The 13,536-nt window shown below is 52.7% G+C and overlaps 1 protein-coding gene across 1 annotated transcript in view; it reads left to right on the top strand.

Annotated features, from left to right (window-relative positions):
* The window catches only part of LOC142072634 (uncharacterized), a 146,169-nt gene that overhangs the window by 60,369 nt on the left and 72,264 nt on the right, over window positions 1-13,536 (top strand). The window contains exons 15-16 of the mRNA XM_075130122.1: window positions 4,543-4,610; window positions 7,932-7,958. Of these exons, the coding sequence (XP_074986223.1) occupies window positions 4,543-4,610; window positions 7,932-7,958 (95 nt within the window). The remainder of the gene's footprint in view (window positions 1-4,542; window positions 4,611-7,931; window positions 7,959-13,536) is intronic.

Below are 13,536 nucleotides of genomic sequence, written 5' to 3'. Positions count from 1 at the left end.
TCTCCACTGGTCACAACTACAATCTTCGTATCATTACGAACGTCACATGGTCACAGTCTCATTAGGTGTCCGGTTTAGCGAGCATGGACAAGATGTTTAGTTCAGCAACCAAGGCACTTCCCAGAGTAAAAACGTTGTTACTGTGGCGTTATGGCTGAGGGGACATAGCTAATTCTGAGTAAATTACATTACCAGGGTGTGGAAAGGAGCCCAAAGCCAAGTGTTAAAAACCCATGAAAAGAGTCCAGGGTGGTACGCAGAGCACAACCCAGAGACGGTAAAGTCTGGCAATGCACAGCCACGGTGTGCAGAACAGATGAAATCAGCAGAGCCTGAGAGGGAGAGAGGAGTGTGTGTGTGTATGTGTGCGTGTGCTTGGGTGGGCACGGAGGGAAATGGCCTTTGCTCTCTCTCCTTCTCTTTTACTTCTTTCTATTAAGCCCCTTTCGAAAATCACGAGGTCCCATCAGTGTGAAGGTTCAAGATCCAAACGACGCAGGGAACTAATACAGACAGTGCTGTGATGGTCCATAGCGCAGAGCTGGAAGGCCAGTCACTCACTCTGCATTAAACCAGAACAGTGGCCCCACTCCTCGCTCCTCCTCTTCCCCCTGGGGCCCCAGGCAAGGACATAAGTCAGAGCTGGGCTGTGGTTAGAGCTGCCCAGGAAGCCGGGGCCACTGTGGGGTGCCCTGGACCCTCCACCTGCCCTGGGTGGGAGGCCAGGGGGCCTGAGAGCAGCCCCCAGCCCATGTCTCTGCCCCTGCCACCCAGGGCAGGTGGAGGGTTAAGGGCTTCCCACAGCAGCCCGAGGTCCCTGAGTGGCCCTTCCCAAGGCCCAGCTGCAACTTCCGGGGCCAGTGGGCGGGGTCTTGGGGGAAGAGGAGGAGTAGAGGGTGGGGCCCCGGGGTGAGGAAGGGCTCAGGCGTATCTCAGCCGCCCACTAGGAAGAGGCTGGTGCTATTCGTAGGGTTGCCTGGAATCAGGCTCTATCTCCAGAAGGCTACTGAAGCCAAACTGGGAGATTTTAGGTGCAAAATGTTCTGCTGTGCAGTGGGGCTAAGGCACGCTGCCTACCTGCCCTGGCCCCGCGCTGCTCCCAGAAACCGCTGGCACGTCCTTGCAGTCCCTGGGGGCAGGAGACAGGGGGTCTCTGCGCTCTGCCCCTGTGCTGAGTGCCGACTCCACAGCTGCCATTGGCCAGGGATGCAGCAGGGGAGGAGGGGATTCAGGAGTTGCAGTGTCCTCAAAAATTATATGATTAACTTGTATTTTTGTCTTGCATTATGTACGATGTTCAACATAACATCCAAAGCAAGGTTGGAAAATTAGGCTGGAAAAATGGGAGAACTCTTATTTCAATATTGAGAGATGCAATTTTCCCCCTCGCTCCTCACCCCATCCCCATGTCTCCTTCGTCCTGCCCTGCCTGTTCAGGTGACCGCACACTGTTTCTAGGATTAATGTGTTGCATTTTTTGCAATGATTTTTGTAACTGAACCTCTGTGGTGAGACAAGCATAGAATCTCAGAAAGAATTGCCCTCTTCCAAAAAGGCCTTCATCTCTCACTGTTCGCAAGCAGCAAAGCCAGGCTACCTTAGAAGAGATGGGGTGGTCCTTTGCTTCTGGTAGACAGAGACACCTGGTCTAAGGGGCCTGTGTTTAAAAGGTTTCAAATTATTGCAGAGGCATCTCACCTAAAGTTTAGAAACCTCAAAAAATTTGAGAAGTCCACTCTTGGACTTGCCCAACAAACTGTGGAAAAGCAGTCAATGCCACTGACTGATACATGCAAGAGAGACCATTTATAGTGCGCTGGTGCGAAAGGGAAGGGCAAAAGCCTGGTATGGAAAGGGGTCCCCCGGTTTGTTCCTTGGAAAGAGGAGGTGGGGGGACTAAGCACTCAGCAGCCCAGTACCAGTCACCTCCTGGTAACACTAATTATCAGACCCCAGCCCCAAGGGGCGGCCCAAAATTGTGTTTTTTTATACACATCCCTTGAACACATGAAGAAACAGTGCCCTAAGTATGAAGAACGAGGAGTACTTGTGGCACCTTAGAGACGAACACATTTATTTGGGCTGTTCGCTGCTCAGCTGGTTGACAGCTGAGTGGCTGGTGAAAGCAATAGGAAACATCCTGTTGCTTTTTTAAAGAAAAAACTGACACCCAGTGAATAAAATTACTCTCTCATAGAAAAAGACTGTGATGTGATTGTGTGGGCAGTCCGGCAGCTAAGGCCTTCCCTGTTCAGCCAAAAATTCAGGGGTCTAACAGACCACTCTCCAGAAGAAAAGGTACCAATTCCAGACTGCTATGTTGTAGTAGAGAGCTTCAAGAATATGATACAGAAATATTACTTATTAAGAGCAAGGAAATGGAAGTGGCAGATACACTGTAAAGGCAAGAGGGTCTGAGCTGACTCGTATGGATCAATGTAGGGGGTGAGCTGTGACCCAGGGACCTTTTGGTGCCAAAGGGCAGAGGGCACAGGGGGTGCAGAGGGTTTTACAGGGATCGTCTGGATCAGATCTCTGCATAACACCAAAGGGTGGCATGTGAGGTCTCTCCTGAGAGCCAGAAGTCCATTAGCCATCATGATCACTGCAAAATGTATGTACAGAGAATATTTAGGGAGTTACATATCTATACTGAAAATTATGTTCTTAAGGATTTGGGATTCAGGCAAGTAGCCCGAGGTAACAATCCTCAGCACTGTACCTCCCAGGTAAGAGGTAACAGACACCTATCCCCCTGTCTGCTTATTTATGTATGTTGCATTGTATACCTCACCCTGTGTGCCTGTTAGCATTCTGAGGCAATTGCTGATGAAGAAATTTTAAAATCTACAAGACAGGAAATCTACAGGATGAACCAGTCAGGAGGGGGGTGTCCTGTTCATGCATAAAGCCATAGGATTGTTCGGAGAGACCTAGGGGTGCCCTGGGACACCCTGGGTCCTTTACCAAGGAATAAAGTGACAGCATGTTTGTCTCATGAAATAAGGTCACAGATTGCCTGGATGAAAAGCGTTGGAATGATTTGGGGCGAGCAATTCTTTATTAGACATGAGAGCAGCTTGTTAATTCTCGATTCTAGAATGCCTGTGATGTTATTATTTGATGTGTAACCATTTGTCGCCAATACTTCTACTTGCTGCTACTTGAATCTCTGGGCCTTGGTAAATGAACGGATACTGGATCTCACTCTGAACATCTCTAAGTGCTATGAGCTGAGGAGAGCGCTGATCTGAGGTGTAATTGGTAGCTGGGGTTCACTATTTCTTTGGAAGCAGCAGATCTGTGCATACTGAGAGTGTCCAGTGATCAGAGAGTGGACACGCCAGGGAGACACTCAAGGGATCAAGGGTTGGAATGTGCCTATCGCTAACCTGTAGAGTGACAGCGGGGCCTGTCAGGCCGTGAGGGGAGGGCTTGTGTTACCCTTGGCCAAGCTTGGGAGCTGACCCAGTGCCGGCATAGAAAAAGCTTCCTCACACTAAGGGCAGGTGGTAAGGAGCTGCCTCACAACCCTAGGTCCCTCTTGGAAGAATCATATTAGGTGTATTATGGTAGTACCTTGGCGCCCCAGTCATGGACCAGCACTCCATTGTGCTAGGCACTGTACAAACAGGGGTTTTTAGGCATTGCAGCAAAGGAGAGTTTTGAGGAGGGATTTGCAGAAGGAGGATAGGGTCGTTTTGTTTTATTTCTTGAGAGCTTGTTTGACCCTTGTCACTGGATTGGAGCATTGGCCTTTCTTTGCGTCACGGGCAGTTCTTACATTGGCCACAGAGCACGGCCTTCGGCAGACGATCTTGGGGCACGCGCGTAATGTGTCCCAGACAGTGAAGCCTGCGAGCGTCCATCATCGTCTGCATAGACTGTGGGCTGGTTCTCTCAAGGATCTCGTTACTGGTGATCCCTTGGTCTCAAGTGACTCCAAGGATTTTTCTCAGACAGCGGAGGTGGGAACTGTTCAATCTCCACTCCTGTTTGGAGGATGTGACCCAGCTTTCAGAGCCGTAAAGGAGGGTACGAAGGACACAAGGCTGATAAACAGACCCCTGTGTGTTCAGGGTTAGCCACAGGTGCCAGGTGCTCCAGGGCTGGAGCATCCCCAGAAACAAAATGGTGGGTGCTCAGCATCCACTGTCAGCCCCCCACCCTAATCAGCTCTTCCCCCTCGCCCCAGCACCTCCTACCTGCTGGCAGCCCTGCTGATCAGCACCTCCCCTGCCCCCCAGCGCCTCCTGCGTGCTGGTGATCAGCTGTTCGGCAGCATGGAGGAGGCGCTGGCGGGGGAAGGGAGATGAGTGAAAGCGGTGTGCGCTTGTGGGAGAGGGTGGGAAGAGGTGGGGGGGGCAGGAAGGGGCAGAGAGGGGCGGAGTGGGGGGAGGAAGAGGCAGGACCCGGGTGGGGCTTTGGGGGAGGGGGTGGAGTGGGGTGGAGCCTGGGGCGGAGCGGGGTCGAGCAGCCCCCAGCACATTAGAAAGTTGGTGCCTCTGGGTTTAGCAGCTTGTTGTTCCAAACACGTGACAGGTTTCACGAAGGTGACCGAAGCTTTGCCAATGACAGCATCAAGTCTCCTATCAAGGTTATGTGAGCTGGTAAGAATTGAGCCATGATAGCAGAAGGGATCCACGTTATCCAGAGCTTCATGACTGACAGAGCTTTTTGATGGGATGTTGGTACCTTGTGATATGACAACGGTTTTCTTGATACTGATTACCAGGCCGAACTTGTTGCACACATCAGAAAACTTGTTCATCATGATCTGCAATTTATCAGGTGAATTAGAGACTAATGCAGTGTCATCTGCCAAAAGCAGATCCTGAATAGTAATCTGGGAGACATGCCTTCTGCTCTGTAATCATCTGATGTTAAACAAGCTGCTGTCCATCCTTGAGTCAGTTAGTACAGCAGATGGATCATTTCCAAGTCGTACTTAAGAAGACTCGAGAAGAAGATGCCAAAGCCAGTGGGTGCCAAGATGCAGCCTGCTTCATGCCAGTATCAACAGTAAACTCGGATGATGTTTCATTTTCAAACTGGATAGTTGCCTTCATTCCCAAGTGGAACTCTTTGAATAGGGAGAGCCCCTTTTGTGCACAGCCAATTTTCAAGAGGATCTTATAGATGCCGTTCCTGCCAAGCGTGTTGAAGGCCTTTCGGAGGTTAACGAATGCGATATAGAGAGGGGCCTTTTGTTCACGGTTTTTTTCTTGAACTAAGCACAATCACTACATGCAATTAGTACAAAAGCATCCAGTGATTAGTAAGGGCCACATCTGCATGGGTCAGAACGACCAATTTTCCAATCATTAGGAACATCACACAGTCCGACCCTCAGTTTGCGTACCCCTGGAATAGAGGGAGCAGAGGGAGGGGAGAGAAGATGGGAAGGGAGAGGAGGGAGGGGAGAGGGAAGGGAGGGGCGGGAGGGAATAGAGGGACAAGAGGGGGCACGGGGAGCAGGGACTAAAGGCAGCGGAGTGTGCTGGGTTTGGGGAAAGAGGGAATATAGTGATGTGAGTGAGGGACACGTGAGGGGCAGGAGAAGTGCTTAATTTGTAATGAAAGAGGTACCTGGGCTCAAGCAATTAGGTGCTGGGGCTCAAGAAATGTTCTTACATTCATAACTGATGCAGGAATCCCAGCAGTATAGGGGCTATGAACTGCCAAGCCCAGAGGAGCTGGGGCTTATCCCTGGCAAGCCCTGGCACAAATTAAGCACTGGGAAGGAGGGAATAGAGGTAAGGGAGGGGGCCTGGGGAGAGGGCAGAGGGAATAGAGCGCGGGGAAGTAGCAGAGCGGGAGTGAGGGGGTAAGATAGGAATGGGAGGGACATGTGGCTCAGGAGGAGGGAATAGAGGGAGGGGAAGGTTAAGGGGTAGATAGATGAGGCCATAGAGGGATGGAAGGTGACACGAGGGAACAGAGGGAAGTGACGGGTAGAATGGACTAGAGGGTGGAGAGAGGCTACAGAGAGGGAAGAGAGATGTATTGGGGGCAGAGCAAATAGAAGGATGGGAGAGGGATTGGGGGGGAGGGATAGTTCAGTGGTTTGAGCATTGGCCTGCTAAACCCAGGGTTGTGAGTTCAATCCTTGAGGGGGCCATTTAGGGATCTGGGGCAAAAATTGGGGATTCATCCTGCCCTGAGCAAGGGGTTGGACTAGATGACCTCTGGAGGTGGGTTTTTTGGGGGGGTGGGATAGCTCAGTGGTTTGAGCATTGGCCTGCTAAACCCAGGGTTGTGAGTTCAATCCTTGAGGGCGCCATTTAGGGATCTGGGGCAAAAATTGGGGATTGGTCCTGCTTTGAGCAGGGGGTTGGACTAGATGACCTCCTGAGGTCCCTTCCAATCCTGATATTCTATGAATCTATGAATCTATGAGAGGGCATGAGTTAGGTCTGAAGAAATAGAGGGAGAGGAGGCGTCATGGAGGGGGCAGGAGGGATACCAGAATGGGAGGGTGCAGCGGGAGAGGGTGGAGGGAATGGAGGGAGGATGGATGCGGAGGCTGGGGAGAAGGGGTGCAATGAATAGAGGCAAGGAGTGGTTTGGAAGCTGCTGTTGCAGTTGTTACTGTGGGTATAATTGTGTCCTGTGTCCCTTCTTTTGCCTTGTCGGGAGAACCACTATATGTAGGGCCCTACCAAATTCACCATCCATTTTTGTCAGTTTCACGGTCGTAGGGTTTTACGAATCGTAAATGTCATAATGTCAGACATTTCAATCTGAAATTTCCTGGTGTTGTAATTCTCAGGGTTCCTGACCCCAAAAGGAGTTGTGGTGGGGGTTGTGGTATTGCCACCCTTCCCTCAGCGCTGCTGCTGGCGGCGGCCCTGCCTTCAAAGCTGGGCAACTGGAGAGAGGCAGCTGCTGGCTGGGAGCCCAGCTCTGAAGGCAGAGCCACCGCCAGCAGCAACCCAGAAGTCAGGATGGCCTGGTCTGGTATTGCCCCCTTCCATCTGCGCTGCTGCCTGCAGAGCCAGGCCCTCAGTCAGCAGCCGCTGCGCTCTGGCCGCCCAGCTCTGAAGGCAGCAGCGCAGAAGTAAGGGTGGCAATCCCGCAACCCCCCTAAAATAACCTTGCGACCCCAGGCTGGCTCTCCTATCTACCTCCTGTCTCTCTTACTCATCACCCCACCAGAGGGGGACTCCCCTATAACCCTCTCACTGACCCTTCCCCAGAGCAGCCATCCGGGATCCCCTCCCGCACTGATCTCCAGGGCTGGCTCTGTCTTTTGTCTGCCAGCTGCTCTCCAGACTCTGTCCCACGCTGCCTTGCTGATCTCCTGCTTCCACCTAAGACCCTGGGCAGAGCTTGCCTGGAACTAACCTTGTCAGCGGCTCTTATCGGCCCTGCGCCGCCTGGCCGCACCATAGCCCAGCCCCCTTCACCCTCCAACACCCTGTCCCGTATTCACAGGGTCTGGTCTCAGCCTGGCCTTTAGCCAGACCCTTGGGAGTGACCCCATCAGTGTCCAGGTCCCCAAGGACTCACACAGTTCCACAGGGGCAGGCCCAGGCCGCCACAACTCGGAAACTGGGTCTTTGGCACCAGCGATCCCTGTCTCCCTCTGTAGCTCCCTGCAGTGAGTCCGGCCAAGCCTGACACCTGTGGGAGAGTTTTTCTACCCCATCAGGGCACAAGGCTCTCACTCAGAATGTGCAGGGCCAGCAGGCAGCCTTTTCCAAAACTGGTAACAATCGATTATCTCCTGAAGCACAAAATCTGAAAGTCCCGGGGTTAGTGTGAGAGAGGCAGGGGGGAAGCCAGGGTTCATTGTGCCCTGCTGCCCTGCCCTCCATCCCTGCTGTCTCTGTCCCCGTGTCTCCCAGTCCCAGTGCCCTGCCTGTCTGTGCATCCTGCTCATCTCCACACCGACACCTGACACCTTCTCTCTTTTTTCTCCTCCACAGCCTTCCCTGAGGAGACTTCCGGAAAGCGTAAGTCACTTGCTTAAGGGTTGATGTCCAGTCACTGACCACTCCTGTTGCCTTTTCCAGGTTCTCCATCGATATGGGTAGATTCTAGCCCAGACAGTTCTAGTGGTGCTATGTCTTGAATACCTAGCCCTGATCTCCCGTGGCCTAGGGAGGAAATGAATTTTCAGTGCCAAGAGGCTTGATACAGATAGTTCATAAATTCCCACAGTCATCACACATGCCCACTCCTCCCCCCACAAGGGACCTACAGGGCATTGAGGCTTATGGGGGGACATATTTGTGGGGTGGGTGATTTGTGGGACATGGAAAGGGGATTATTGCCTCTGCCTCTCCTCCCCAATCTCCCACCGTCCCCTCTTCCCCTGGGGCCGAGGAGGGTCGGGCTCAGTGACGGGCACAGGGACCCTCACAGGCCTGTCATGGACACAGAGGGGTATTTGTCTCCTCCCAACACACAGTTTAACTCCCTCCCCAAACAGCCGCAGCAGCAAAACAACCGCTCAGGTTAATGGGAGCAGCAGGTGCAGAGGGCTCAGGATTGGAGTCACATTCATGTCCCCCAGCCCAGCTGGCCATATGTGCAGAGGGGAGGGGCACATGGTGCCCCCATCCTGTAGGGGAGCTGGACTCTGACCTGGCTGCAAGGGGAGGCTGCTCTGGCTGCTGGGGAAGGGTGGGGACAGGCCCCTCTGCTGCTCTGCTCAGCGACCCTGGGCAGTTACTGATGGGACCAGGAGCTTGTGAAATCCCCCCTCATTAGCACTGCTCCCCCACTCCAAATGCCCCTCTGCAGCACCTCAACCCTTAGCCACCCCCTGCAGAAACTGCAAAGGGTGGAGTGTGGGGGCGGGGACTGGAGGGCGGGGAGGACGGATCCCAGAGAATAGATGTGATTGGGGTAGGGAAGCTGGAGGGAGCGGGGAAGGAATCAGGTTTTTTCTTGTTTTCATCCTGTCAGTGCCTGTTTCCCCTTCTGTGTTTGGTAAAAAGGATTAGTTGGCAGCCAGGGTAGAACAGCAGTAAATATATTTGTAAAGCTCTTTTCCAGACAGCAACACGACCCCAAGTGTGTGTGGGGGCGGGAGTGTGTGTGAGTGCAAGAACCTGTTTTGCATTGCAGGAGAGTCTCTAGGTTTGCGCTTCAAACACTTTCCATTCTAAATTATAAGGGATCCCTGGGACCTTTTCTGTGAGAAGTTCTCACATCTCAGTTTGCAACAGCCTGGGATATTCAACAGTGGGCCCTGCCTTGAGCTAACAAAGGTGCCTTTCCTCTGTCCTGTGGAATTCCCTTCAGATGTAGCTGAGTTGTAAAGTACTGAGAATCACCCTTCCCCTTCTCTCACCTGTGTGCCTCAGGGAAATGTCGGCAGTTCGAAAAATCACACATACTGGGCCCTGCCACTAGTATTGTTTTCTTTAATTACACACAATATTTAACATAAGGTCCAAAGCAAGGTTGGAAACTTAGGGTGGAATAATGGGAAAACTATTATTTGAATTTTGAGTGATACAATTTCCCCCTCACTCCTTCCCTCACACCACCGTGTGTCCTCCATCCTGCCCTGCCTGTTCAGTTGCCTTCATGCCGTTTCTAGGATTAATATGTGGGGGGGGGGGAGGGTTGCCATTATTTTTAGAACTGAAAGTTTATCTGTGAGACGAGCATAGAATCTCAGAAAGAATTGCCCTCTTCCCAAATGGCCGTCATCTCCCACTGTTCCTGATGAGAGCGAAGCTAAGCTTCATTAATGGAGACGTTGGCCTCTGGTAAACAAAGACACTTGGTTGAAGGGATCTGTGTTTAAAAGAATTCAAATTATTCCAGAGGCATCTCACCTAAAGTTTAGAAACCTCAAAAAAATGGATAAATCACAGGGAATATGTTCATAAAATGGGGGGTTATTTGATTTGAGAAAATGGATCAAAAGGAAAGGGGCAGAAACTTATGATCAGTTTGTAGATCGAATTGGTCAGGAGTTCTTTAATGTCTGCTCTGACAAGGTGAGGGCAGCGGTGTGGGAAAAGTCAAACAAACTGGAAAGGGCATCTGATGCCACTGACTGACACATGGGAGAAAGACCATTTATAGTGCACAGGTCCCAAAGGGAAGGGCAAAAGCCTGGCATGGAAAGGGGCCCCCGGTTTGTTCCTGGGAAAGAGGAGGAGGGGACTAAGCACCGAGCAGCCCAGTACCAGTCACCTCCTGGTAACGCTAATTATCAGACCCCAGCCCAAAGGGACGACCCAAAATCGTGTTTCTTACTCACATTCCTTGAACACATGAAGAAACAATGCCCTAAGTTTGGCAAATCCAAATCCAATCCCTGATCCGTCCAGGTTAACATAGCTACCCTCGAGTCAGAGATTTCAGTGGTACCAGAGGGGGTGCTAGTTAACGTTATCCATATTCCTGAAATCTGATGCACACTCACTCTGTCTGCCCTCTCTTGGCAAAGGCCGCTTGCCCAGGCAGCACTCGTTCCTGCACAGGCTGGGCCTGGAAAGACAGGCAGAGCTGGAGTCAAGCCTTTCTCTTGAAGAAGGCTTTGAAAGCCAAGCCATTGGATCTGTCCAAAGCAAGAGGTTTGGGATCCGTGCAGGGCTCTTAAAAGACGTGTTTTGGCCCCTGAGTTCTCCTGTGGAAGGAAAGTGAAAGGACAGGAGCCTGGACTGGCTCTAGTTCCACTATGGCCACGGCACAGAGGACGTCAAACACACTCTTGGTGAGTGTGGGGCTGAGGTGCCTGTGGAGCTGGACAGTTGGGCTCCTCGCCATCCCATGAGACTGTGAAAATGAGCCTGGATCGGGGGGGGGGGTGCAGAAAAACTGCACATAAATGAACTAGAACACACACCATCAGGTGGGCTTTGAACCCATTCCTGCCTGAGATCAAAGGCCACAGGGTTCATCTTCTAATGGACAGCACAGCAGTGACGTACTACGCAAGGAAGCCGAGTGGAGCAGGTTGTGCAGAGAAGTGTATCCTGGACCTAAATTGTCTAAAGCAGGTGAAAGGAAACAATTGTCCTGCTCAGCCTGTTCCACAAAATTCTGCAGGATATAAGGAAAAATTGGAGACAGACAGACTGGTACAAAGTGGATGTTGTGACCTGTGGTGCCCAGTAAAGCCCACACTGAAAGACCAAGGTCAGGGCAGGCTGAAAAAGGAGAGCAGATTCTCTCAAACCTGGTGGTTAACACTGCAGTTAGATTCACCCACCAGTTACAAATTGTGCTCCTGATCCCCCCGACTGGTTATCAAGAAGCAAACAAGAAATCACAGAGCCCCCTTTATTGAATTCTGTTCTCTGGCTCCCAATCAGCACCTAGGTGCAGTAAAGTGAGGAGTTATTTACAGCTCTGCTCACTATATAAAATATTCTTCTGATCCCAAAGGGCCAGCCACATTTCCAGAATGATATTAGTTTGGATTTTCCCCAAAATACAGCACTGCCAGCCAATCCTCTAGTATCTAAAGCTAAAGATTTATTAGAAAAGAAAAGAAATGAAAGAGAAGAGAGTTGTTAAATGGTTAAAACAATCAGAGACGTACAGAGACTTCAGAGTCCATATATCAGGTTCTTAGTAGTCTTGGTGAGTTTACCGGCTCGAAAGTCCCTCTGGACACATCCACAGCTCGGGTGGGTCATTCAGTCCTTCGTTCAGAGCTTCGTTTGTGGAGAAGTTACTCCAGAGGGAAGAAGCAGGACTGAAGACAAAATGGAGAAGATGGAGCTGCCTTTTATATTCTTTTTGCCATGGGGCTTGTACTTCCTTTGCCCTAAACACAGGCTCACAGCACATGGCATGGAAAAGCCTGAGGGTTCTGTCCCTAGGCATGTCCCTCCATGTCTTGCTGACTCATAAGGTGTAGCCCCTGGCTTCTTTCAGTGGATCCATTGTACAGCTGATGGCCCTTCAAATACAGATCGATCACACCTATTCATAGCTTACTGACAAAGGATCCCTGGGACCTTTCCTGTGAGACACTCTCATCCCTCAGTTTGCAACAGCCTGGGATATTCAACAGTGGCCCTGCCTTGAACTAACGAAGGCCCCTTTCCTCTGCCCTGTGGAATTCCCTTCAGATACAGCTGAGTTGGGAAGTGTCCAGAATCCCCCTCCCCCGGTTCTCCCCTGTGTCCCTCAGGGAAATGTCGGCAGGGCCAAAATCCCACACACGGGGCCCTGCCCGCGCCAAAGCAGCAGCAGCACCGCACGCTGCACAGGGAAGGCCTGGGAGCTGCCGGAGCTGCTCTGTGTGCGGCGGGGGTTGTGGGGGGGAGGCAGAAATGGCTGGGCTGGGCTGCCCTCCCCTTCCCGACCCATCCCCTGGTCCCAGCAGCCCAGGCCTCCCCCCGCCTCCCATGAAAACACCACGTGAGGAAAGAGCTTGCCATGCGGTTTGTCATGCTCGCCGCAGGGCAGGCTGTTCAGAAGCAGGGCAGGCACCTATCTGGTTGTGAGCTCGATCCTTACATTTCACAACCAAGGAACAAGTGTGAACTCCTCAGGCGCTGTAACAGCCTTGACATGGAGTCACTGGAAGTCGCCTTGGACGTTCCGGTCTAGCTTCCCAGCCGGGCAAGCCTGCTTCTGTGATAGACAGACCCTTTCCCCCCGGTGCTTTCCCCTGCCTTGCCAGAGCCCAGGCCCCTCCTCCTTCCAGCCCCCCCATCCCACCAAGGACTTGGTGCCCACAAGACAGACTGGGGAGGGGTGAAGGGAGACGCCCTTGTTGGATTTTAATCAGTGTTTGCACAGGGAGTGGGAGAAGAGGATAGAGGCAGGGAGGGAGCATAGGAGGGAGGAGGAGGGAATAGGGGGCGGGATGGGGAAGCCAGGATGGAGAGGAGGAAATAATGGGAGGGGAGGGGCAGGGGCAGGGAGAAGGGAATGGAGGTAAATTTGATGGGGACAGTGGTGGATTCACACAGGGCCCAGGCCCAGGCCCAATCCCCTGGCCAATTTGGGTTCCCCGGCAGGAGCCCTGGCCCCTGTGTAGAAGTGTGGGGTGGGGCACCAGCACCAAAAGAGTGGCCCCACTCCTTGCTTCTCCTCTTCCCCCTGGGGCCCCAGGCCAGGACAGAAGTCAGAGCTGGGCTGTGGTTAGAGCCACCTAGGGAGCTGGGGCCACTGTGGGGTGCCCTGGACCCTCCACCTGCCCTGGGTGGGGGGCCAGGGGGCCTGAGAGCAGCCCCCAGCCCATGTCTCTACCCCTGCCACTCAGGGCAGGTGGAGAGTTCAGGGCTTTCCACAGCAGCCCGAGCTCCCTGAGCGGCCCTTCCCAAGGCCCAGCTGCGCCTTCTGGGGTCAGGGGGTGGGGCCTTGGGGGAAGAGGAGGAGTAGAGGGTGGGACCCCGTGGTGAGGAGGGGCTCAGGTGTATCTCAGCCCCACACTAGGAAGAGGCTGGTGCCACTCATAGGGGCTGCTGGTTCTCCTGGAATCGGGCTCTGTCTCCCAGAGGCTACTGAAGCCAAACTGGGAGATTTTAGGTGCTAAAAGTCCTGCGGCACAGTGGGGCTAAGGCAGGCTGCCTACCTGCCCTGGCCCCTTGCTGCTCCGAGAAGCCA

This window comes from Caretta caretta, chromosome 6, assembly GCF_965140235.1.
Source record: "Caretta caretta isolate rCarCar2 chromosome 6, rCarCar1.hap1, whole genome shotgun sequence".
NCBI lineage: Eukaryota > Metazoa > Chordata > Testudines > Cheloniidae > Caretta > Caretta caretta.
Note: the sequence above shows the minus strand (reverse complement) of the source record. Positions and strands in the feature narration are given on the sequence as shown.